General features: G+C 34.0%; 3 protein-coding genes across 5 annotated transcripts in view; all 3 read left to right on the top strand.

Annotated features, from left to right (window-relative positions):
• The first annotated feature begins 7,532 nt into the window (after window positions 1-7,532).
• On the top strand, window positions 7,533-10,203 carry LOC108994185 (pirin-like protein). The gene is made up of 6 exons (XM_018969304.2): window positions 7,533-7,699; window positions 7,790-7,839; window positions 7,926-7,964; window positions 8,088-8,116; window positions 9,004-9,170; window positions 9,571-10,203. The coding sequence occupies exons 1-6, from the start codon at window positions 7,575-7,577 to the stop codon at window positions 10,073-10,075; spliced, it is 915 nt and encodes a 304-aa protein (XP_018824849.1). The 5' UTR covers window positions 7,533-7,574; the 3' UTR covers window positions 10,076-10,203.
• Window positions 10,204-12,350: 2,147 nt separating this feature from the next.
• Window positions 12,351-17,953, top strand: LOC108994165 (protein ENHANCED DOWNY MILDEW 2-like). Of its 2 annotated transcripts, none has more exons than XM_018969290.2 (8): window positions 12,351-12,583; window positions 13,818-14,007; window positions 15,686-15,779; window positions 15,876-15,974; window positions 16,474-16,721; window positions 16,809-16,898; window positions 16,981-17,097; window positions 17,676-17,953. In XM_018969290.2, exons 2-7 carry the CDS (start codon window positions 13,844-13,846, stop codon window positions 17,045-17,047), a joined length of 762 nt encoding a protein of 253 aa, XP_018824835.2. In that variant the 5' UTR covers window positions 12,351-12,583; window positions 13,818-13,843; the 3' UTR covers window positions 17,048-17,097; window positions 17,676-17,953. The 2 variants fall into 2 exon arrangements, with proteins under 2 accessions (XP_018824835.2, XP_018824830.2); XM_018969285.2 differs by having other exon boundaries at window positions 12,352-12,583; window positions 13,826-14,007.
• A 1,607-nt stretch (window positions 17,954-19,560) lies between these two features.
• The window catches only part of LOC108994155 (protein ENHANCED DOWNY MILDEW 2-like), a 28,004-nt gene continuing 23,862 nt past the window's right edge, over window positions 19,561-23,702 (top strand). Inside the window, exons 1-7 of one of the 2 annotated variants that reach the window (XM_018969268.2) lie at window positions 19,561-19,845; window positions 20,355-20,788; window positions 20,873-20,969; window positions 21,569-21,622; window positions 21,739-21,884; window positions 22,801-22,891; window positions 22,989-23,087. In XM_018969268.2, coding sequence (XP_018824813.1) covers window positions 20,379-20,788; window positions 20,873-20,969; window positions 21,569-21,622; window positions 21,739-21,884; window positions 22,801-22,891; window positions 22,989-23,087 — 897 coding nt within the window. In that variant the 5' untranslated portion in view covers window positions 19,561-19,845; window positions 20,355-20,378. Of the gene's footprint in view, window positions 19,846-20,331; window positions 20,789-20,872; window positions 20,970-21,568; window positions 21,623-21,738; window positions 21,885-22,800; window positions 22,892-22,988; window positions 23,088-23,702 lie in introns of both variants that reach the window. The other variant, XM_018969277.2, reaches the window with a different exon arrangement.

The raw sequence follows: 23,702 nt of genomic DNA, 5'->3' as shown, positions 1-23,702 counted from the left end.
TACTGACCCATCTGTAGGGGTTAGAGGCAATCGTGTCATACGGCAGTATCATCAACTCATGTCAACAAGGAATATTATGCATTGTACATCTGAGGTTGAACGATATTTTATGGAAGCTGTCGAGGCACCTAGTGATGTATTTCAGTTATTAACTTGGTGGAAAGTTAATTCCACCAAGTATCCAGTCCTTTCCCGTGTGGCCCGAGATGTGCTAGCCATTCCTGTCACTACGGTTGCCTCAGAGTCGGCATTTAGCACTGGAGGTCGCGTGTTGGATGCTTATCGGAGTTCATTGTCACCGTCAACCGTGGAGGCCCTCGTTTGCACACAGAATTGGATAAGTGAAATGCCCATTGGACTAGATACCGTTGGCGTTGATGCCGAGAGCTATAGGCTTGAATCGGGTAAGTTTATATGCTTTTAAATGATGATTTAATTATTTTTAATGTTTCTAACTTCTACTTTTTATGATTTTATAGATCTAATTGTGAACCCTAACATAATTACCGATGATTGAGAGTTTGGAACGGACGCTACTTGAGAGTTGGGATGGAGTTGAGAGAACCTCTTTTCTTGGTAAGAATCAAATTATTCTTTTACCGTATATAATTTTTTATTATCAATTTTTTTTCATCTATTGATTGCTACTTTCTATCTTCATTTCAGGCGTGACCAATGGAACATTGGGGTTTGAGTGAAACCCGTGTTTAATTTTTATGTAATTATATTTCAAGACTGAGTCATATTGTTATTACGTTATAAATGAGACTGTTATAACTTATGACTGCATCATACATGTTATTTAATTTTTAAACTATTTATATAGTTATATTTATGTACTTATATCCCAAGCAAAGACATGGGATAAGTACTCTTTATTCTATAATTTCTATTAGTACTTTATCCATCATCTCTCAAAAGTTTATAATTTATTATCCAACTGAAATTAATCGAATTATACAAATTCGTACCATCATTCTTTTCTATAAAATTTTAAATTTGTATAATTTTCAACTCATGAGTCATGAGCACTTTTAATGCTAAATTTCAGGCGGACATAAAACAAATTAAAGATATAATCAAAATTCAGTAACAAAATCAGAACGAATATTTAAATTATTGAAAACTCTTGAATAAACCAAATATTTGTAGATGATTCACTTTTAAAAAAATATATATATGTTGCCCACTATCTGAAACGAAATTGAACAACAAAATTTAAATAATAATAAAAAAAAAATCTATTACAAAATTGAGTCCGGAACTCCGAACGGAGGTCGGGAACGGCCTCCGTTCGGAACTCCCTCCGAACTCCAGTCGGAGTTCCGATCGGAGGTCGGAGCTCCGACCTCCGATCGGAATCGGACTCCGACTGCGTTCGGAGTCGGAGTCGGAGTCGAAGGGGAACTTTGGCTCCGACTTTTGTCGGAGTCGGAGGTAGGAAATGACAACTCCGACTCCGTCGGAGTCGGAGCCCACCCCTACTAATATATAACTTATAACTATACCAATAGTCTAATATTAATACTATTATATAGTCTAATATATTAATAAAAGTATAAAACAATTTTTTTTAAATCAATTTTTTTTTTATAAACAAATTTTTAATGATAAATTATGAAATTTACATTTTAAAAAAATTAGAAAATCGGACCGGACCGGACCGGAAGCTGGTAAAACTAGAAGTACCGGTTTAGGAGGGTAACCGGTGCGTAATCGATTTTAAAAAATACAAAATCGATACATACCAATTCGATCCTAAATTTTATCTAAAACTGGACCGGGCCAGACCGATTACACCCTTGAAAATTAAGTTGCTTTTTTGAAAACTGGAGTTATTTTGATCCATTAAATATCTTTGACTCCAGAAACCATTATAATTTAGTGGCACAAGTCAGTGGTGGTGTGGGAGTATATAGCATATACCATTTTTGTTTTTCTTATAAAGGTGATGATGTGATGCCCAATAAACAAAAAAAAAAGAGAGAGAGAGTTTATTACCGGACATTTTTTTGTATTTGTTTCAAATCTTTGTAACGGGTAGTTCATTATAACTCAATTTGGTTGTTTTCTAGGCAATTCAACTTTCCAAACAGTGAAAGATACTAAGGATCACGATTCAATGCAAAACATATGAATTATGAGAGGAGTAATGCTATATCATCTATAATCTCAGTAGATAATAATAATAGTTAGGTAATAATAATTGAGAATAATTATTGTTTATTTTTCTTTTAATAATGTTATTCTAAAGTATTATTAATTAATGATACATTGATAAAATGGATTTTTTTTAAGAAAAATTTTACTTATCATCCATATACTACAAACCACATATGATTTTTTTTTTTTCTCTTAGTAAGTATGTGATATATAGATGATGAGGAAAAAATTTTAATTCGTTGATCAGGAATAAAACAATAATAAAAAAAAAATGTGGTGTGGAATGATGAGAAATTAAAATAAAAAAAAAAAGTGTAGTATATGGAATGAATAATAGTAATTTTTTTTTATTTTTTATTTTCATTATTCTCCCTAACTCCTTGGATTACGAGGAGTCGATGGCAGAAACATTGAGTTGTGGCATTCAAAATTCAGTGGAATTTAGGGCTGGGCTCAGCTCAGCGTTAATCGATGCTGGATTGTAAAAGATGTTGTAATTGCCTAATTATTTTAGATCACGTAAAATTCACATGATTCTCTTTCACGTCGCGCACAAAGTAATCAATAACGTCGGGATATTATGGATCCGTTTTCTAACGGAAAATCTGAAGTTTCCTTACTTGACCCAAGGGCCAAATCTTCTATTATGTATTAGAATACCCCTCCCACACAACCCCTCACAGCCTCCCCCTGCTGCACAAATAGCAGGCTACAAGAAGAACCAAGCAGTACTTGCACGGTGAAGTCCAGCAAGCATCTCGGCAAGCCGCACGTCTAACACCCAACACCAAACGGAAACCACAATCTACCGTCGGACTCCGCCCAATGCACGTTCAGCACAGAAGAAGACGGCACCACCTTACGTCGGAACCGCTGTGGTAAGGTTAAGCCACGCTGCCGTAGGAGTCACCACGCAAGCCTCACCATCACCGAAGGCCCCTGTTCTCTTAGCCACCACGGCTGTTCAACCACTGTTGAGGTCACTACGCCACTGCCAGCAGAAGACACCGGCGGACATGCCTCCATCTTCGGACGCTGCCCCTGGTTGACGCCCATCACCCCAGTCCGTAACTCCCACGTTCTCTCTCTCTCCGTTCTCTCTCTTTCTCTCATCACTTTCTCTCTCACTTCCACAGTGCACTGCCTCCGCCTCAGCCACCTCGCCGCCACTTTGTAGCTGCTCTGTTGGTGAGTATCTCGCACGGTCCCCTCCCTCACCAGATGTAGTTCCTGATCTGAAGTTTGTTTTCTCCGAGTTCCGTTGGGTTCTACACTTATATTACATTGCCCTCAGTATCTATATAATGAAAGATTTCTTTTTTTTTTTTGTTAATTACATCTTCGCCCTTTTGTTGGAAGTCAATGCAGATTATTTTAATTGTTTCAATTGGGTTTTGGTCAGGTATTTACTCGGTTTTCAAGTGTTACAAAATATCAATAGTATCTTGGGTGGGTTTGGGTTTGATTTTTAAATACACCTGTGATTGATTATTTTAGATATTTTAAGACATGATATTTCAGAGTTTTTATGTAGATTTTAATTTATTTTATTAAGATTTTTCTTGGTGTCCTTGTGGAGAAACGAATATATATGTTAAACAAGTAAAATTTTATAGTCTTTGAAATATATATAATTGTATCATGAGAGATAATTTTAGATAACAGGAGCTCTGCAGACCTCCGAGACCGGGGTGTTACATACTCTTTGCTATATTCTTCTTCCTATGGCCATTTAAGAATTGATCTTATTGCATGTTATTTACGTTTATCCATTTGTATATATCAGCTTCTATGACTTTGATTTTCACTCAGTTTTTTTCTTGTTTCTTATTCGGTGTTCTACTTCTCCGTGTAAACAGTGTGTTTGGTTCCTTAAGAAACTGTTTCTTATTTCTAATATCAATATTTTTTATCGAAAAGCAAGACGCACATATTAATTTTATTTTGGTTGTCACAGCAGAAGGTTTGATGGAGTCCTCTTCGTACATGGTACTCTATGGAACTCATGTTAATGGTTTTGACGTTTTGCCTTTTTTTTCGTACTCTCTGCAGGTTACTCCTTTTCATATGGTTTTTTTTTTTTTTTTCAACAGACGTGTGCTTTGAAGGTGGATACTCAAACTCCTGGATGGCATAAAGCAATGATCAAAGTTTTGGGCAGCATCCAAGGTATTTTGTCATTCTCCATGTTGATCATGTACGTGTATGTCATGTCAGTACGCTGAGAAATTCATGTTTTAATTCGTACAAATGTTCTGTCGATCATTAGGAGTGTCCTACAACATTGACGGCCAACAAGGGTTGGCATATGTGTCTGGTAACATAGACCCAGCCATACTTCTAAAGATGCTAGCAAAAACAGGAAAACATGCAGAATTGTTTTGGGTGGATTCCAGACGTCAACATAGAAACAACCAAAACCCACTTGTACAAGGAGATCATGTTTCCCACTATCATGACTATGGGAATATAAATTATGCAAGAATGGGGTATTACCATGGAAATAGCTATGGAGATCATGGCCAATACGGAATGCTGGGCTATCATGACTACGGGAATAACCAACTTGGAAGACTGGCTTACTATTGGGATGATCCTCATAGCTGGTTATTCCCTTATAATGAAGTAGTACAACACTACCCACACTCTGATCAGATGGTGTCTTATGATTCCCATCCGACCTCACCACACGAGGAGACCATTCACAATTACAAACAAACGGCTCCACTTCCAGTGCCGATGGCTAACAAACAAAGTGAAAAGAAGCTGGTTAAGTACTGCTGTATGATGTGAGATATTGGAGTCTACTACTTTGAGTTTATTAGCTTGGTTGAGTTTATCTTTTTCCCACCCTTCTTGGAATCCATTACCAATCACTTTATCTTGCATACTGCATACTGCATATGTATGTGAACCCATGCATGTTGGGGTTTTAAGGATTTTTTTTTTTTTTTTTAATGTTTCTGAATAGTTTTATTTTATCTTTCTTATTTTTCCAAAAGTTTGAAGGATTTGATGACAGTATTTTGTGTCGGCATAATTAGTTGTTTGCAAACCCAAAAGGATCGGATTACTTAATTATCTCCTGCCTGATGAACCTTTTGAATGATCTAGACTCGAAGTACAGCATTCATTTTATTGTCATTGCACCGATTGCAGATCAAATTAAATGGGTTCAAACAAATCTCGTAACAATCGGCTCATCGATGGTCCACTGGAGACTACGAAGTGACTGTCCCACGAAGACTTTGAGCGAGCCTGCCTTTGTCACGGAAAATGATAAAGACACCGTATGTACTTCTTACGACACTTTAAGCCAAAAGCCTCAGAATTACTGTTGCAAACCTCCCATTGGGATGCAACCTCTTCTCTGCTTTCCAAGTCTTGCATTAAAAGCTTATGAATATGCACTTAAAAAATAACTCAGTTTGTTTTTAGCAAATTTATCATCTCATTTTATCTATTTGTTAAAATTTTTTAAAATTTTTATATAAAATAAATTAAAAATTTTAATTTTTTTGAAAAATTTTAAAATAAAAATAATATTAAAACTATATTTAAATGTTAAATTGAGTTGAGTTGAGATAATAAAATATTATTATAAATTATTTTTTAATATTAATATTATTTTAAAATTTAAAAAGATTATATTATGTATTGAAATTTAAAAAATTTATAATAATAAGTTTAGATGAATTTAAAAAACAAACGAAGCCTAAACCGATCAACTTTGGTTTGAATCGCTTAAACGGCGTCATGCTGTTTTATCAATGATGTCATTAACTTGTGGTACCCGAGTCTCGATCTTGATTAGTCCAAATAAAAGAAAATCATGGTTAACCATTGTTGATGACAATTGATGATGTAATTAAAGCCGAATCGGTTGCGTTTAGATAATAAAATAATCTCAAATATTCTATAAATAGTATTAAAATATATATATATATTAAATAGTAATAAAAATAAAAAATAATTATCCTTTAATCTAATCCATACATTAGCTGCTAATATTATTTATATGAATATGAGTTTTTAAAATTTGAATATTACAAATAAATCATAACATTTAAATGACGTAATACTTTACGCAATAACTAATATTTGATCATGTAATAATAGCTAGCGTTTATAGTACTTTACACGTGTTGTTAAAAATAATTTAATGAAATTAAGTGAAAGGGGCGGTGCGCACAAAAGAAATAGACAAGCCGTATGAATGTGGAAAAATCAAGCATTCTCCACCGTTTTTAATAGCTGTTTTCATTCGGTTGAACAAGTAATCATGAAGGGTTGGTCCGTGTTTGTTTTGATTTTCTCCAAACAAAAAAAAATTAATTAATGTAGCATTATTGTCACTCAGAAGCATTTTTCAACTGTGGAATTATTGATGATGGGTATTCTCACTGTATGATTCCTTATCATATATAATCACCAAGTTGTTAACGGAGGACCACCTTTTTCCAAAATCTATTCCATAAATAATAATAATAATAGTTAGAGGTCCGTTTAGATATAAAAATTTTTAAATTCATCTCAATTAATCTTATATAATCATTATATTTTTTTGCATATAAAATATAATAAAAAATTTAATCTTTTTAAATTGTAAAATAATAATAATATTAAAAAATAATATTTTAATAATATTTTATTCATCTTTCAACTTTCATTTTAATTCATTTAATCTTAATTCACTATTCAAGCATCTTCTTAATCATTAGTTTTTTTGCTTTTTTTAAAAAATAAATAAATAAATAGGATCAACTTTTACATTTTATATTGAGATAAATTGGTACTTTGTTATTAAAAAATAATAAAAAAAATTATGTTTGAGAATGATCCGCCCCATTGTCAATGGTCAAACCATAGCATGCCTGATAAAAATTACTTATAACTTGTTTATTAACATAATAGATATGTCAGTGTATCACATATAAATATATATATATTAATATTTTTATTTTTATTTTTATTTCGTTTATCTGTATAATAAAATAGTAATGTTATATACACTCGTAAAATTTGTAAATATCGTACAATCATTTTAAAAAAAATTAATTTTATTATCATATAAATTCTGTATTTATTCATTTTTTTTAAATTAATTATACTTAACTATTATTTCAACGATAATAATGTGGCAGGTGGTAATAACCCAACAGGGTACATCATCAATGCGAGATGCTGATGCTATAAACAAAATTAAACAAAGTCTCTTTCCCTTTTTCTCAAGCAAGCTGCCCTGCTCATCCGGGTCTTATTATTTGGCCGCCAATGTTTCCGTTTGACCTTCCTAATAAATCCTCTCTCTCTCTCTCTCTCTCTCTCTCTCTATATATATATATATATCTTCGTTTCTTTCTCACATTTTATGCATTCTACATCTGAAGCTCAAAGCTGACACAGAAAAAATGTCAAAGAGCAGTAGTGCTGAAAGCTGTAGAGTTCTGAAAGAAGCACGTCTGGTGGAGAGGAGGTTCTTGGCCAGGCCACAACATGAAGGAGCTGGGGCCATCGTTAGAAGGAGCATAGGACGGTAAAGACCAAGGGGGTGATCTCAAAATTAGTGTTGTTTGCCATGTTTGAGCAGTTTGAATTAATGGGTCTTTACCTTCTTCTTTTTCAGGTTTGAGCTGAAATACTTTGATCCTTTTCTTGTTCTGGATGAGTTCTCTGGTGGGTTATCTCTGCTTTCCTCTGTTTTCTACACGAAATGTGATTGGGTCTTTATTTTGCTCATATTTTGTTATTGAATGTCGCAGTTACTGCTCCTGCTGGATTTTCTGATCATCCACATAGAGGTTTGATTGATTATTTGCTATTTGTATTTACTTTTGTGCATCACTCTACCTGTCAAGATATGGAAAATTCTATACATGAGACTCCCATCTCATATAATTAGTTCTTCTTTTTCCTCTTTGCAGGGTTTGAGACAGTGACCTACATGTTGCAGGTATATCCAATTGATCATTCCAGCTCATGGGTTCCTTCTTATCGCATGCACATGAAAACTTATTTGTTGAATACACGGCTTAATTCTGCCGCATTAATATAAAATATTATAAGTTTTTGACTTCTTTTTTTTTTTTTTTTTTTTAAATAACTGCATACACTTCACGGCCGGTTTATTGATCCAACCGTTTTCAATATTCTCATATTATTTTATTATTATTTACAAATTATTTATTAATATTTTATTACTATTCAGTATCATACCACTGCTATTTACAAACTATTTAATATTATTTTACTACAATTAATAAATTATTTCACTAATATTTTTAAATGATCTCAGATACTATTACCATCCAAACGGAGTATTATTGAAAGCGTAATTCTATTTGCAATTTTTAAATGGGAATTGTATGTGTAAACCCTTCATTAAATAAAAAAAAGTATCATTTTGAAAAGAATATTATTGTAGTTTTAAAAAATTTTAAAGACAAAATTGATTAAACTTGCATATGCAAACTCTATTTAGAGACTGTACGTAGCATTGCTCACTTCCAAAGTAGTGTTATTTATTTAAAAAAATGTGGTGCTATTTTTCAACCAACCTCATATTTGGTACGATATGATTTTTTTTTTTATCTAAATAAGTTCTTATCATGCAAACAATCATTTGGGGTCATACTTCTTAATAAAAAATTAACAATTTAATTAGTTTTGTTAGAAAAATTTTCTAAAATAAAATGCATAGAACTAGTATTTACTCTGCAAGGTGGATCGAAGGATCTGCCTGGGAGAGGTTTCGACATTAAAAGGACCAAAAAAAAAAAAAAAAACAACTTTCAGAGGTGAGAAGCAGTTGCCTTAATTGTATAAAATTGTTTGTGTCAGGGATCTGTGACGCATGAAGATTTTGAAGGGCATAAGGGAACAATTGGAGCGGGTGACTTACAGTGGATGACTGCAGGAAAAGGGATTGTTCACTCAGAAATGCCTGCTGCCCAGGGCACCCAAAAAGGCCTACAGTTGTGGATCAATCTCTCCTCCAATCATAAAATGTAACTAAACCCTTCAATATTAGAGATATTAGACTGACCACATATGACATATATTTGATTTCAACCCAGAATTGGCATTTTTTATATTCTAATGTTATCATCATTCTTTATTATGGAACTTTTTCTGAAGTGCTTTTGGCTGCACCATACCAGCCAGCCAGATATGGCCAGCCTGAGCAATCTACCTTTTATCTTCTGTCATGATGATCCTAGCGCCCACTAGTCTTTAACTTCTGCACATAACTCTTGGAAGTCAATGCCCATTTTCCATTACTAAACATTGTTCAAGTACAATATGCAAATGCCAATATAACTTGATATCCCTGTTTTGTTTTTGAAAATTTGGCGATACCCAAGAGTGGGAAACTTCAATATCTAATTAACTTCTATTTTTTCACAGGATTGAACCAAAGTATCAAGAAATACAGAGCAAAAATATTGCAGAAGCTGTCAGAGATGGAATCAAAGTCAGAGTTATAGCTGGGGAGGCCTTGGGAACAAAGTCGCCAATCTACACAAGGACTCCAACAATGTACATGGACTTCACTCTCAAACCAAGAGCTCATCTTCAACAACCAATACCAACATCATGGAATGCGTTTGTATATGTATTAGAAGGCGAAGGTATCTTTGGAAGTCTAAAATCTCCGCCTGCCTCAGCCCACCACCTTCTGCTTCTAGGCTCAGGGGAGGGGTTGGAGGCATGGAACGAGTCCTCCAAACCCCTCAGATTCATTTTAGTTGGGGGAGAACCATTGAGGGAGCCTGTAGTGCAGTTTGGACCCTTTGTAATGAACACCCAAGAAGAGATTGACCGAACCATTGATGATTTTGAGAACTGCGTCAATGGCTTTGAGAAAGCAAGGCATTGGAGATCAGAAACAGCCATTAGTCTTGATATTTAGCTCTATGTTTCTTAAGGTGTAGGAGACAAAAAGGTTGTTTCCAAAAATTTGTACGAGTAAGTTATTATTTTTAGCTAGTTTTCATTCCGATCCAAAAGGGAAAATAAATAGGATACTCTCTCATTTCCATATTATCGTCTCTCTTTCGAAAATTTAACTGTATATCTAAGGAAGAATCATGAAAAGTATCATCCTTTCAGACGTTAAAAGGTACAAATTTTAATTATTAAAGTAATAAAAGGAATGAACTTTTCAAAATAAAGTAACTGAGAAGTGAGGGAAGTTACTGAAAAAGTATTTGCTGAGATGTGGGCATAACAAAACAAAAACAATAATGCGGAGCGCAATAACTTATAGCACATCCAATTAAATTGTTGGGCTTCAAAAATGTTTTTGCTGCATCTTGATATTAGGCCTGCTACCCCGGCCTTCAGTTGGTGGGCAGCTGGCCCCCCTTCCCCCACCCACATGAGCGGGTTTGGCCTTCGGGCCTTAACCTCATCTCGCATGGGTGGGTGATCTCAGCCAAATGTCGGATGGTCGGAGTGGCTTACAAGCCGTTCTCCCACGGCACTGGTATCGCACGATGAGAGAGAGAGATTGAGAGTCGAGTAGCTACAACGAGAGGTTGAGTGGCGATAAATGATGAGGCGAAAGAAAGAGGAAAGACATATATGTGGGGGTGGGACAAATAATCGTTTTACAAAATTTTACTTATCATCTCTTGCACTACATACTAACATGTAATTTCTCATTCTATTTAAACATATACATATTGATATGTAAATATGCGTGTTTAAATATAATGACAAAAATAACAAATCACATATTGACATGTGGTGTGGAGATGATAAATAACATTTCTCAATTATTTTTATTTTTACTTAAAATAAAACCACATGCTTTCGTTAGTTTTTTCAATGAAAAACTCTATAGACACACAAGAATCCCACAAAGAGATCACATACATGTGCCTCTCCCCTCCTCCCCATTTCCCTCTCACTTTTCCAACCCCTCCTCGCCCCTTTAACCTGACCAAGAGGAGGGAGAGAGAGAGAGATAGAGATAGAGATAGAGATAGAGATAAAGAGATCTCGTACCTATTGGTGAGGGGCGGCAGTAGCGACGATGATGTTCCAATGTCGGTGATGAAGGCGAGGAAGATGATTGGATTGCGGTGAAGGCCAACGTCAAGGAGGGTTGAGGAAAGCAAGGGGTCTAGTAGTGATGTCGGCGAGGGGCGAGGAAGATTCAGCAGCGACAAGGGTGGGAGGCTGCAGAGGTGATGTTGAGGGGTTGAGAAAGAGAGAATGAAAGGGAGAGGAGGGGAGAGACACATGGAGAGGGGGGAGAGAGAAAAAAATAATAATAAAAAAAAAAAAAGGGGGGAAACGTAGTATACTAATAGTGTGGCTATGCGGACTCCACCCCTAATTGGTATCTTGATTTTCAACTTCTTCCGCACACTATCGTACTTGGATCTTGGATTCAAAATTGCAAAACAAGTTTCGGCTATTAATTTTGGATCAGCTAATGTAATTGGATCTTGGATTATATTTGGCGAATTGTATCAACTGCAAACCCCACTACGTTAGTTTCATTTTGGATTTGAATCTATCTCAAGCCCATTAGTATATAAACACGCACACATATTATTTATAAGAATAATTATATTTAAAAGTCTTTATAAAATTTAAAATTTATATATTATAAATTAAATTATGCAACGTAAATAATATGTAATATAAAAAATTTTAAATAATACTCTTCTATTTATAAATGCTTGAAAAAATTAGTCAGTGCCTTATGTACTGTTTAACATAGGAATTTTATATTGAGTAATACTAATTATAAGTGTTAAATAGACAAATCTCATATAAATCATTTATAAAAAAATAAATATCACTAATAAAAATAATTTTTTTACATTTTTTTTTACAAATGATCCACTTTCTTAAGAGCTTGTGTGAAAGTTGTTTATTTGAGAATTACTACTCTATTTGACCGTTGGGTCATTTTGGCATTTTCATTTTTTTTTGTCATTTTTTAACATATTTAAAGTTTTTAAAAAATAAAAAAATTGACTAATACATTAAAAATTATTTTTTAATTATCAAATAAAAAAATAAAACAAAATAAAATATAGAAACAATCAAAATGAATGAATAAAGTCAAAAAGTAAATTAACATTTTATTTATTGAAAACTTGTACAAATAATTTCAATACGTCCCTGCCAACTCAGCCTGACAAGAGGACTGAAGATACGGTGTCGGATTGCAATATTGCAATAATGAACTTCTCGCAGGTCCTCCACGAATCACGAAACACATTATAGCGACGGTCATGATCTAGACGGGGAACCAGAGGACAGGCATTCACCTGCGTGCTGGTCTTGCTTCGCTGAATACGTTACTATATGTATCGATCTGTCACAGCTCAAGGAAGACACGATCGGTTGCCTTTACCATACGCTCAAACTTTTAGGGTTCTACAGCGGCTCTGATAAGGTAAACTTTTTGCATATAATCCTTGAATTTTAACTCTAATTTCTGTTTGCGGGAGCCCTATACTATTGTTTGCTTCCTGAGAAAAGGATGGGAAACAAAATTTAAGCAGAGTTATGAAAAGCGAAGGGCATGCATGTTGTCTTTTTAGGCTCACTGGAAGAAATTGTTTCGTTTTCTTGTATCGCGAGGATTGTTTTTATTGTTTTCTCTTTTACTGTTCAATCTCTTTTGATTGATTGGTTTAATTTGAGTTTGGCTTACGTCGCGAAAAAATCTCTAGAGGTGTCCTGTTCTGATTAAATTGATTAAGATGAATAATGAGTAGATCGTTTACGTTTTAACACGACCCTGTTGAGTAATTTTTTAACGGACTGTTTTAGTATTATTTATTCAGGGAAACCTAACGGGTTTCTTTTCATTTCCTTACGGATTCAACGTCACATTAAAACAAGATATGCCAACTATAGTTGCTTTCCCCTCTCAACAGTTCTCTCAGTGTCCAAACAAGATTTAACACTGCGTTTCTTTCTCCACGAACGGATAAACAAGCATTGCTACTTCTGTTTGGTTAGGATCAGGAATAGAGAACGAAACAACGTGAGTTCTTTTTTTTTGCCTCTAGTACTCTCCATGGATTAGCTAAAGCTAAAGTACATTTTTTATGAATGTAAGATGAATTTAGCTTTTGACTATTCCATTCACATAAGTCTCCACATTGGAATAGTTTTTTTTTTCATTATATGACAATAAAATAATATAAGATGAATTTGATTTTGGCTATTCACATCAAATCTCCACATTAGATTATCCATTTATTCATTATATAGTAATGAGTAATTAATAATTTAAAAAATATTTTAATTTTTTTAATTATGAATTTATTTTATTTTATCATATTTTAATATTCATAATATTATATATTAATTAGTAATCATATTTTAATTATATTTTTTCAACTGTCATTTAAAAGGGAGAGAAAAATAATTGATATAAAAGGGAGAGATAAATAATTGATATAAAATGTATTTGATGTATGAATAGTTACTTTGAAATTTGGAAATTATTTTGGAAGTGACAGTAGCTAAATTCTAATTATTTGGAATTTAGCTAATCCATTGTGATGCCATTTTATGTTCTAATAGCTAAATCCTCAATGGATTTAGCTTTTAACTAATCCATTGAGGATGCTCATATATGTTTCTGTAAATTGTTATTAAGCCAGTGGGCTTTTTAGTGTTTCAGGCTGTTCAAAAAGCAGCAATGCCTGGAGTTATGCCCCATGATATCATTGATTTGGATTATGATCTCATGGATGGAGAAGTTGAGTTCAATGAAGTTGGGCTCAACGAAGTTGAGCTAAATGAAGTTGAGGGGGTGTTTGATTCTGTTTGTGCATTTTGCGACGATGGTGGTGAGATTTTATGGTATGCACTCTGTCCTTGGTACTTAATATTTTATAGCATATAATTCTATTGTATATACTGAATAAAATAAATTCTATTGTATATCATCAAGTATTGTAGGTTAGATTAATTTGAGACTCCCTTTATTTTAGTTCTTGATGTTATCATTCAAATTGATTTTGTTTTTTTTATTGAAGATAAAACAGTATTGTCCTAGTACAAGTTAAATATACAAGATATACGCACAACGGAAAAAAAAAATATAATATGATCTTAGAAATAATGATTTCAGTTTCGGGACTTTGTTCTTGGACACCTAGTGCCAATAAAAAAAATTTCCATAAAAAAATTGAAGCGTTTCCCTCCCACCGTATGCTCCATGTGGGAAAATGATATTTAGCATCACCTGTGACAATCCTTTTTTACAACCATGAACAAAAATAATTTTCTTTTATTTTTTTTCAAATTTTTACATTTTCTTTGAAAAAAGACTTATTTATTGATGTTTGTAAAATATTGTTGGAAGAAAAAAATGAAAAAGAAAATAATTTTTCTGATGGTTGTCAAAAGGGGTTGTCAAATGGAATGTGCTAAGTAGCATGATCCCTCCATGTCAAATAATTTTTATTGATGCTTTTCAAATATGATTGGAAGAACAAAATGAAAAGAAAAAAAAAATGAAAGGAAATAATTTTTTTTAGAAGAGGTTGTCAAATGGAATGTGCTAAGTAGCATGATCCCTCCATATAACTTGTAAAGATGTAGCATTCCATTCCTCCCATAATTACTTCGATGTGTTTTGAAGCCACCTTTCCAACGTGCAAAATGCTTACCCCTGAATTAGGCATCACTGAAGAAATCTTCAATAAAGAGAAACTGATGACTAACGCACCCTAGCAATAGCAAAATGTAGGAGGTAATGAACTGTCTCCCAGTATTTTTCACATACAACACTAATCAGCAATTATTTTCTTCAACTTTCTTAGATGATCTACTGTTAATATTTTTCCAGGTTTTGTTGTCTAAGTGAGTAAAGCCACCTGTGCCAGAAACTTTGCCTTGGAAAATCTGCCATCGAGTCTCCTAGAAAAGTCTGATAACAAGACCTCACATCAAAGTTGTGACTTTTAGATGTTGTATAACCCATCCAATGCGTTCCTTTACCATAGATTTGCATCACTAAATTAAGCCAGAAAAGCCAAAAATTACTAGCTTCAAGCTCCCAATCATTCCATTGCCCTTGAAAATCAAGATCACCTATATAGTTTATTACTTGCCCTAGAATATACCTTCCTGTGCTTGGGTTATTTTTATCTTTATAATCATAATCAACATTGCACGATAATATCGTTACTGCTATTTGTTGTTAACACACTACTGTATACAGATGTTAGTAATGACAGCCAAGTAGAATTATTGGTAGATTGTATGATTTGGTATGTAAATTTATAGAAAAGGGATATCGTTTTTCAATGTGTAGAGGATTCGCGCCATTTCAAACCGATATATACTCTTGTATGCCTACCAGCAATTTTAACAGTGTGTCTACTTACAAAAAAATATTATTTTTTTATATGAAACCTTGACGCTACTTTTGTTCGATACGCACATTTGTATAGGGATTTCCAGAAACTCCTTACTCATGATCTGCTGTTTGGTGGACTCTGCATCGTATGATGTTATCTGGGTTTTTATGCAGTTGTGAGGGAAGGTGCATGAGATCGTTTCATGCAACTGTACAGGCTGGTGCAAATATGTGTCCCTCTCTTGGCTTTTCGCTTGGAGAATTACATGTATGCTACTGCTTTATGTGTACTCTGAAATATGAATCTCCTTTTTATTTTTTTAATTTTTGCATCAACATTTATTTTTCCTTTTCAACTTCATAGGGGCTTCCGAGATTTGTCTGTAAAAACTGCGAGTACCAACAGCATCAGTGCTTTGCTTGCGGGAAGTTGGGCTCTTCTGATGTGTTCTCAGGTGCTGAGGTACTATTCAGCTATTAAGAAATTGGACTAATGTTTTTGTTTGTACATTTTGTTTGTTTTTTTTGGCTGCACTTTATTTCCTGCAGCTTTTAAATTTCCATTTCTAATTTATTTCCCATTTACAATCAGTATCACCCAGTAAATTGCCTTCCTTCTTGTGTAAATACTCTTGATCTGTTTCCCCCCCGGTTTCTCCCACCCGATTCTCTTGCTTTTCCATAGTTTTTCAGTTATTCTGTAATTGCATCCAGGAAGCAATTATCTATTCTTTGTTTCCTTTGTTATTTCTTTGTCTGTAAATGTTCAAATTCCATACAACAAACCTCGGGTTTCCTGCTTGAGCTCCTTTATTCAGGTAGATATTTCTCAGAGGTGGTTTTTTTGTATTTTATGTAATTGCTCCAGATGGATCTGGTAATTTGTTCCTGACTTCTTCTGTTATTTATTTGGATGTATAATTCAATGGCTCTAAATAATTCTGCCAATTGCATTTGTTTAGGTCTTCCCCTGTATTAATGCTACATGCAATTATTTTTATCATCCACATTGTGTGGCAAAATTGCTTTATCGGGAGAATAAAGCTGCTGCAGAAGAGCTCGAGAGGAATATTGTTGCAGGGGGATATTTTACATGCCCGATCCATAAGTGCTGTGTTTGTAAACAAGGAGAGAATAAGGAGGACAGTCAATTGCAGTTTGCTGTATGTAGACGATGCCCTAAGTCGTATCACAGGAAATGCTTGCCAAGGTACTCATTGTTATCTTTTTTTTTTTTTCCTTCTTCTTTGATACTTAATTATAAGTGACGTCTAGATGCTTGATGGGCTTCTATCAGGGCGATTGCTTTTGAAGATATAGAGGAGGAAGGTATAACAACAAGGGCTTGGGAAGGTCTATTACCCGACCGTGTACTAATATTCTGCTTGTAAGTGGTTGAAATGGGCAGCCTTTTTTGTCGCTTAGGCTTTTTGCCAGTATTTGCTAAATGTTTTTGTCTAATTGACTAGAAATCATGAGATTGTTGAAGAACTTGGAGCTCCAATAATAGACCACATAAAATTCCCTGGCGATTAAGATGGCACTTGATCAAAGGAAGGCAGCCATGGAAGAAAAGCTGGTGGCCTGTAAGTTTTTTTCTTCTGTAGATTTCATTGCAAACTTGTTATAAGAAATGGAAAAGAAATGAGAAGAAACAAAAATGATGATGTACAGACGCACGAACAAAATGTATTTTGGCTTAATGAATGAAATGAATGCGTGATGGTACCAGAGCTTAAAACGTAAAGGCAACCAAACCATTTTGTATGGTTCATGGAGCTTCGCCCAAGCCCATGCTCCACCATTGATCGAGTGCGTTGTCCCTATCTTTAGATGGGACTCCACTTGTAAGGCCTCGAGTTTGGATTCAGGATCTTTATGATTGTCAGGCCTCACATAGGATGTAAATGTGTGTAGACCGACCACCAAGAGATTAAATGAAAATGAAAATGATTTTCTGTGTGTAATATTTTGACCGTGTTTCTACAAGATGCTTTTAAAGATCAAAGATATTTGTTACTATCTTTTACCTTATGATGCATCAAATTTACCGAGTCTTGGCCCTTAAAGATAAAATATATTTGTTACTTTTTGTACCTTATTATGAATCTATTAACTGAGTTTTGACTCTCTCCCTCTCTCTCTCTCTCTCTGTGACATCCAGATACTGATGAGGACGAGTTTACATGCCAGAGAATCTAGAGTCGGAGCCAGTATTTAGAAGATACTTTTAATTAAGTGCTTTAGCACAGTAAGTAGTTATGTTTACTGTTTAGTGTGATGCTTTTGAATTGAAGAATAAGTTTACTTTTTAATTTTCTGTTTACGAGTTGTATGGACGTTTTATTAATTATGTTACTCAAGACTCTTGATATGCAGTATTATAACGACAATGTCAACCGTTTGTCAGGAATTACTAGATTACTGGCAGTTGTTTTTTTTTTTTGGAATATTGCAGACATTTTTTCCTCTAGAGAGTTGCCTGAAAAGCAGGAAAAAAAAGAAGAAATGAAAAGGGTGTCGTGCCAGTGAATCATAATCCCTCCATAAATTATGAATTTGTTACAGAAATTGGAGGACTCGCTCATATTTTCATTTGACCAATCATGGCCATCTATTTGCTGTCACCGATGGTGAGCCAGGAGATGCTTCTCAAGCTTGAGGCCCATCTTTAGGTACTGGAGCCTGCAAAAAGCTGTCGAAGAGGCTGTGTTATATGCATACCCTGCGGATGCTTCTTGTTCAACTCAGTCTGTCTATATATAACCGATGCATACCCTACCATCTCATCACTGCTTTATAACGAGGTGGCTTCTGTGTGAGAATGAACCTGTTAAACTGTAGTCATCGTCATCCCCTGCATATGCTCCGCCGATATGCTGCGGGTTTGAGCCATTTTTTGACGTCAACAGCTTTGCCATCGGTTGGCTTGACTTTGTACTTTTTTTTTTTTTTTTTCCAACTAAAACCCGTTTTTCAGATATTCTCGAAGTACAATGCTAGCTAGAGTCACCGTTGGAGCTCCCGCTCTAGCATGTGTTTTTTCATGTATGTTTTTTAAGTTATATTTTACATAGATTTTTTGAATATTTTTAAATATTTTAAAAAAATAAAATAAATTTAGAACATTGTTAAAAAACTCTTAATTAGAAAGTTAAAAAAATTATTAAAAAAATGCTTCTTTAATCACATTAAAATAAAAATATTTTTTTATAATTTTTTATTTTATTTCGTGATTAAGAAAATATTTTTTAATGATATTGTGAATTGTTTTTTTTATAAATATTTAAAATTGTTAAAAAAATCTATATAAAAAAATACATGTTAAAGCCCAATAAGAATCTCTGGCAGTGGTTTTAGCATTATTCATTCTCAAATTACTTAATTACTATTCACAAACGCATTCAAAGAGCCTTAGGTTGTGTTTAGATGTTAAAGTGAGTTGAGTTAAGTTGAGTTGAGATAATAAAATATTGTTATAATATTATTTTTTAATATTATTATTATTTTGAGATTTGAAAAAGTTGAATTGTTTATTATATTTTATATTAGAATTTGAAAAAGTTGTAATGATGAGTTAAAATGAGTTGAGAGTAGTTAACTAACCAAACGAAATCTTGTATTATATTTGCAGTTAATTATGCATTAGTCATCTTCACATTTTGACATGTATGTGAGGCTACGAGTACTTGACATTGAGTATTTTTGAAAAATAATTTATGAAATAATATTCTTTTATAAAAATATCTTTTATCTTAAAATGTAGTTGTGAAATATGTGACGGTAAATGGATGATTTCCTAGTATTATATTCCTAAATTTTATTGATCTATTTTTTTCCATAAGAAATGTGACGGTAAATGGTTGATGTGTATGAAATGGAAAATTTAATACATTAAATTATTATAAATATATCATATTTTATATAATACGATTAAACTGAGATGTGAATGTAATGTACATTTCTTCCGTAAAAATTAGACTTGTTTGAAAAATCATCCAGCGAGTGCCCAACTCGACAGGCGGATTCAAGACATGATTCGGTATCGGATCCCCGTGGTGAACTTTCGTAGGTCTAGATTCTTAAGTACCGCACAAACCACGCTATTAATGAAATGAAATGTCTTGTCTCGACTGGAGCCTTCCCGATCCGGAGAAAATACAATCACCCGCGTTCTAGTTTACTGTTACCGAATTGATACCAAAATATTAGAGATTGCTGCAAAAGAGAGAGAGGAATTAATTTCTCAGCTGTATTCCACAAATCACGAATCCGACTTTTCGATCGGTCGCCTTTACCACACAAACTGAGGGTTTCGCAGTGGCTCCGATTAGGTGAAACTTCTGAATCCATTTGTTGAATTTTGGAGCTATTTTTTATTTGCCGGAACCAAACAAGAAAATGAAGCGATACGAATCTGGAAGCAGGTTTCTGAAGAGCGAATAGCATGCGTATTGTCTTGTTACGCTTAATTGCAGGAATTTTTTTTTTTGTCTCTTCTCACCTTGCGAGGAAATTTTCTTGTTTTCCTTTTTTACTGTTCCAACTGCTTTTGATTGAATACCCTACTTTTGTTATTTTTTTCTTCTCGGAAGCCAAACGGAGTCTTTGCGTTTCTTTACAAATTCAATGTCACATTAAAACAAGATATGCCCAACAATTTGTTGCTTGGCCCTCTCAGCAGTTCTCTCACAGCCTAATTTGACACTACGTTTTTTAGTTTCCACGAACAGATAAACAAACAACGTCAATTCTGTTTGGTCAGGAAGAAAGAACAAAGAAAAGTTTAACCCTGTATTTTTTTTTAATATTTATTATAGCATCTTTTTGACATCTTGCTTAGTTGCGGGTGACTTGAAGAAGAGTAATGGCATCATCTGATGACGAGGCTGATGGCTTGCCACAATGGGTTTCAAATTACTATTTTGAAGATGACAAGGACGAACCGATTTCATTTGCTGTTTTGCCAATTCAATGGAAAGAGGGCGAGAGTCAATATGGCAACAAAGAACTCATATTCCTGCATGGAACGACTGACAATGGACTTCAAAAAATATATAAGCATGTGATTGCGTGGAGGTTTGATCTTTCCGATGTGAATCCTCAGATATATGTACTCTCTAAGGAAAACAATTGGATCAAACTTCAGAAACCTAGAAAAAGCTTCGAGGATATAATTAGGACAATTCTGATAACAGTGCACTTTCTTCATTTCTTCAAGAAAAATCCCGAAGCATCTGGAAAATCTTTGTGGGATCACTTGTCTAAAGTCTTCAGGTATTTCTCAAACTCCAGAACCTTTGTGGCTTTCCTTTTGTTCGTTCTTTAAGTGCAAGATTTTGACCGCTATTTATTTTGAAGCTTGTATGAGGTCAGACCTTCTCAGAATGATCTAGCGGACCACATGCCTCTCCTTAGTGAAGCTGTTAGCAGGGATGACACCTTAGCAAAGTCCAAGGTTTGTATAGCTTTTTTCCCTTAATTTTTAATTATGACATGCAATGTGCATATTAACATTGTTTTTACATATGTTTATTTGAACCCTACGATGCTCCTTATGCTTAAAACCTGTCAGTGTGGGCTTTGTGGAATCTTGTTGGAGGATTTTTTTATTTTCTTCTGAACTTTCTGGTTATGGCTACATGAATAAGATGGAAACAGAAATACTTTTGAGATGGATTTGGTTGGAATTAAGCTCTAGGTACTGTTTGACTAAAGAAGAAAGTTCTAGGTACTGCTGAATTATTCTGTGGCTACCACTAATATTTTTAATTCTATGGCTACCATTAATATTACTTATAAAAAAAATATCTTTAATTAACTCAAGCTTTATTTTTTTCTTTGATTATTATTAGTTGGTTTTTATATTAGATTTATTATCTTATTGTTCATAAAATCATCTTTCGGCTTCACTACTTTCTTATATTGGAGGATATGTGATCTTTGCTTAGCCTTGAGCTTTTCTTTTTAGAAAGTGTATAGACGGGATTTATTATTTGATAGAATGAGGGAATCATTCCATATTTGTATTCTAATGAAAGCTTATAATTTGAACAGTTTTTATGTACATTTATCGATGAGAGTCCTGGGAAAACGAAACTATGTGACGAGGTTATACTCCTGCTTGCCCTTTCATATTTTTCTTTGTCCCATTATCCTTCATAACTTTTTTTTTTTAATTATAGCTTTTCTATTTTTTTTAAGTCAGTGAACTATTGGTGTTTCAGAATGCTCAAATGACAGCAACGTCTGGATTTATAGTCGATGATGTAGATGATGAGCTTTTGGATGAAGAAGACGACGAGTCCAATGAAGTTGAGGACGTGTTTGATTCTGTTTGTGCATTTTGCGATAATGGTGGTGATATTTTGTGGTATGGACTTTTTTATTGGTTATATGGTGCTTAATCTTCTCTTATATACGTCCTGTGCATTTAGGCTATGCCTACTCGTTGTTATCAATAAAATTTTTGATTATCTATAGAAAAAAAAAAAAAGATTTTACCATGCATTGTTGTCTAAGTGAAAAAGCCACTTGTGCCGTGAAACTTTGCTTGATAAATATTTTGCGTTGAAATATTTGCCATCGAGTCTCCTAGCAAAGTCTGATATACCTCACATAAAAAATGTGTTTTTTAAATGACGTGTAACCCATGTTCCATTCCCCAACCAAAGATTTGCATCACTAAAATTAACAGAGGAAAACAATTACCAACAATGTCAAGCTGCAATCATGCAATGCCCATCTGAATCGAGAACACTGTTGTAGTTGTTGCTGTAATTCTATCTCTATTTAGGATCAAGGGTTCTTAATTGCACCTCTCCACACCATAAATTTTGTCAAAAGCAAATGTGGCTCCCATCCCCAACATTACATCTGTTATATTTCAATATCTTCCATCGTCTTCTAATGTATGTCTTCACACTTACATCATGTGCACTCATAACCTCCATTGGGCACCATTGATACGTATCCCCCCCATTTCACCTCTACTACTCACCCCCAAGAAGATCCCTTTTTGTGCTTGAATTATATTTGATCACTAATCATGATTATCATTACCCAAAACTATTGTTACCATTACTGACACACAACAACAATAGGATGGCATGTAACCATACCAAGTACAGTAGAGCCTAATGAGCTAAACTTATCAATCCATGTGTTTTGGATTAAATTTTCTATGGTTAATTTGGTGTAGGGACCTCCGGAAGGTCCTTATTCATGGTCCTCTGCTTGGTGGACTCTGCAATTCTGCATTGTATGATGCTATTTGTGTCCTTATGCAGCTGTGATGGAAGGTGCATGAGGTCATTTCATGCAACCGAAGAGGATGCAGATACATGTGAATCTCTTGGCCTTTCGCAGGAAGAAGTAGATGTATGCTAACACTTCATATATTCTCTGGAATCTCTATCCTCCTTCATATCTATCTTTTTTGCGTTGACATTTATTTTTTTCCTTTTCAACTTCGTAGGGGTTGCCAACCTTCGTATGCAAAAATTGCGAGTATAAACAGCATCAGTGCTTTGCTTGTGGAAAGTTGGGCTCTTCTGATAAGTTTTCAGGTGCTGAGGTATGAATTAAGATCTACGAAAGTAGACTGATGTTTTTGTTTATGCTCCCCCTGGCGCAAAATAAAAAAATACTCGTATCATATTGTTTTCAGTAGTGAGTCTTGCATTATAGAATGGGAAGAGTTCAGTTTCATAACCAAGGGGTAAGAAAGATACTGATGGCTGTTTTTAACTTTTTGCTTAATAATAGATTTGATCCCCTCAGTGAACAAAGAAAATCCTTTCTAATAAGGCTTTACTCACATTTAGTTATGTCTCACAAGTTTAATGGGAAATTTAGTGAGTTCTTTCTTTTATCTGCTTTTGAAATTACTTCTATAATGCGCCTTTATATTTCTGTTTGTAATCTATACAAATCTTTTTGCTTTTGTTTTTGTTTTTTTTTTGTTTCTAATCTATGAACTGCAAATCTTTTTTTTTTTTTTCCGGTTAAAGAAAACAAATCTAATTCTTACCAGCATAGATCTATTTTTTTTTTAGTGTAGGTCTAATTTATTCTATGCTGGTAAGAATTATTTTACAAGAAGAAATGTCTTGGCGACAAAAGTCAATAGCATTATGGTTAAGGGAAGGGGATCGGAGTACGAAGTTTTTTCATCGCATTGCAAACTCGC

Source organism: Juglans regia, chromosome 9 (genome assembly GCF_001411555.2).
Source record: "Juglans regia cultivar Chandler chromosome 9, Walnut 2.0, whole genome shotgun sequence".
Classification (NCBI taxonomy): domain Eukaryota; kingdom Viridiplantae; phylum Streptophyta; class Magnoliopsida; order Fagales; family Juglandaceae; genus Juglans; species Juglans regia.
This window is presented reverse-complemented; position numbering and strand designations above follow the sequence as displayed.

Coding starts and splice junctions, on each gene's coding strand:
- LOC108994185 (XM_018969304.2), top strand. CDS start 7,575: ATGTCAAAGAGCAGTAGTGCTGAAAGCTGTAGAGTTCTGAAAGAAGCA. Junction 7,700..7,789: donor GTTAGAAGGAGCATAGGACG/GTAAAGACCAAG, acceptor CTTCTTTTTCAG/GTTTGAGCTGAAATACTTTG. Junction 7,840..7,925: donor TGTTCTGGATGAGTTCTCTG/GTGGGTTATCTC, acceptor TGAATGTCGCAG/TTACTGCTCCTGCTGGATTT.
- LOC108994165 (XM_018969290.2), top strand. CDS start 13,844: ATGCCTGGAGTTATGCCCCATGATATCATTGATTTGGATTATGATCTC. Junction 16,722..16,808: donor CACAGGAAATGCTTGCCAAG/GTACTCATTGTT, acceptor GGCTTCTATCAG/GGCGATTGCTTTTGAAGATA. Junction 16,899..16,980: donor CGTGTACTAATATTCTGCTT/GTAAGTGGTTGA, acceptor CTAATTGACTAG/AAATCATGAGATTGTTGAAG.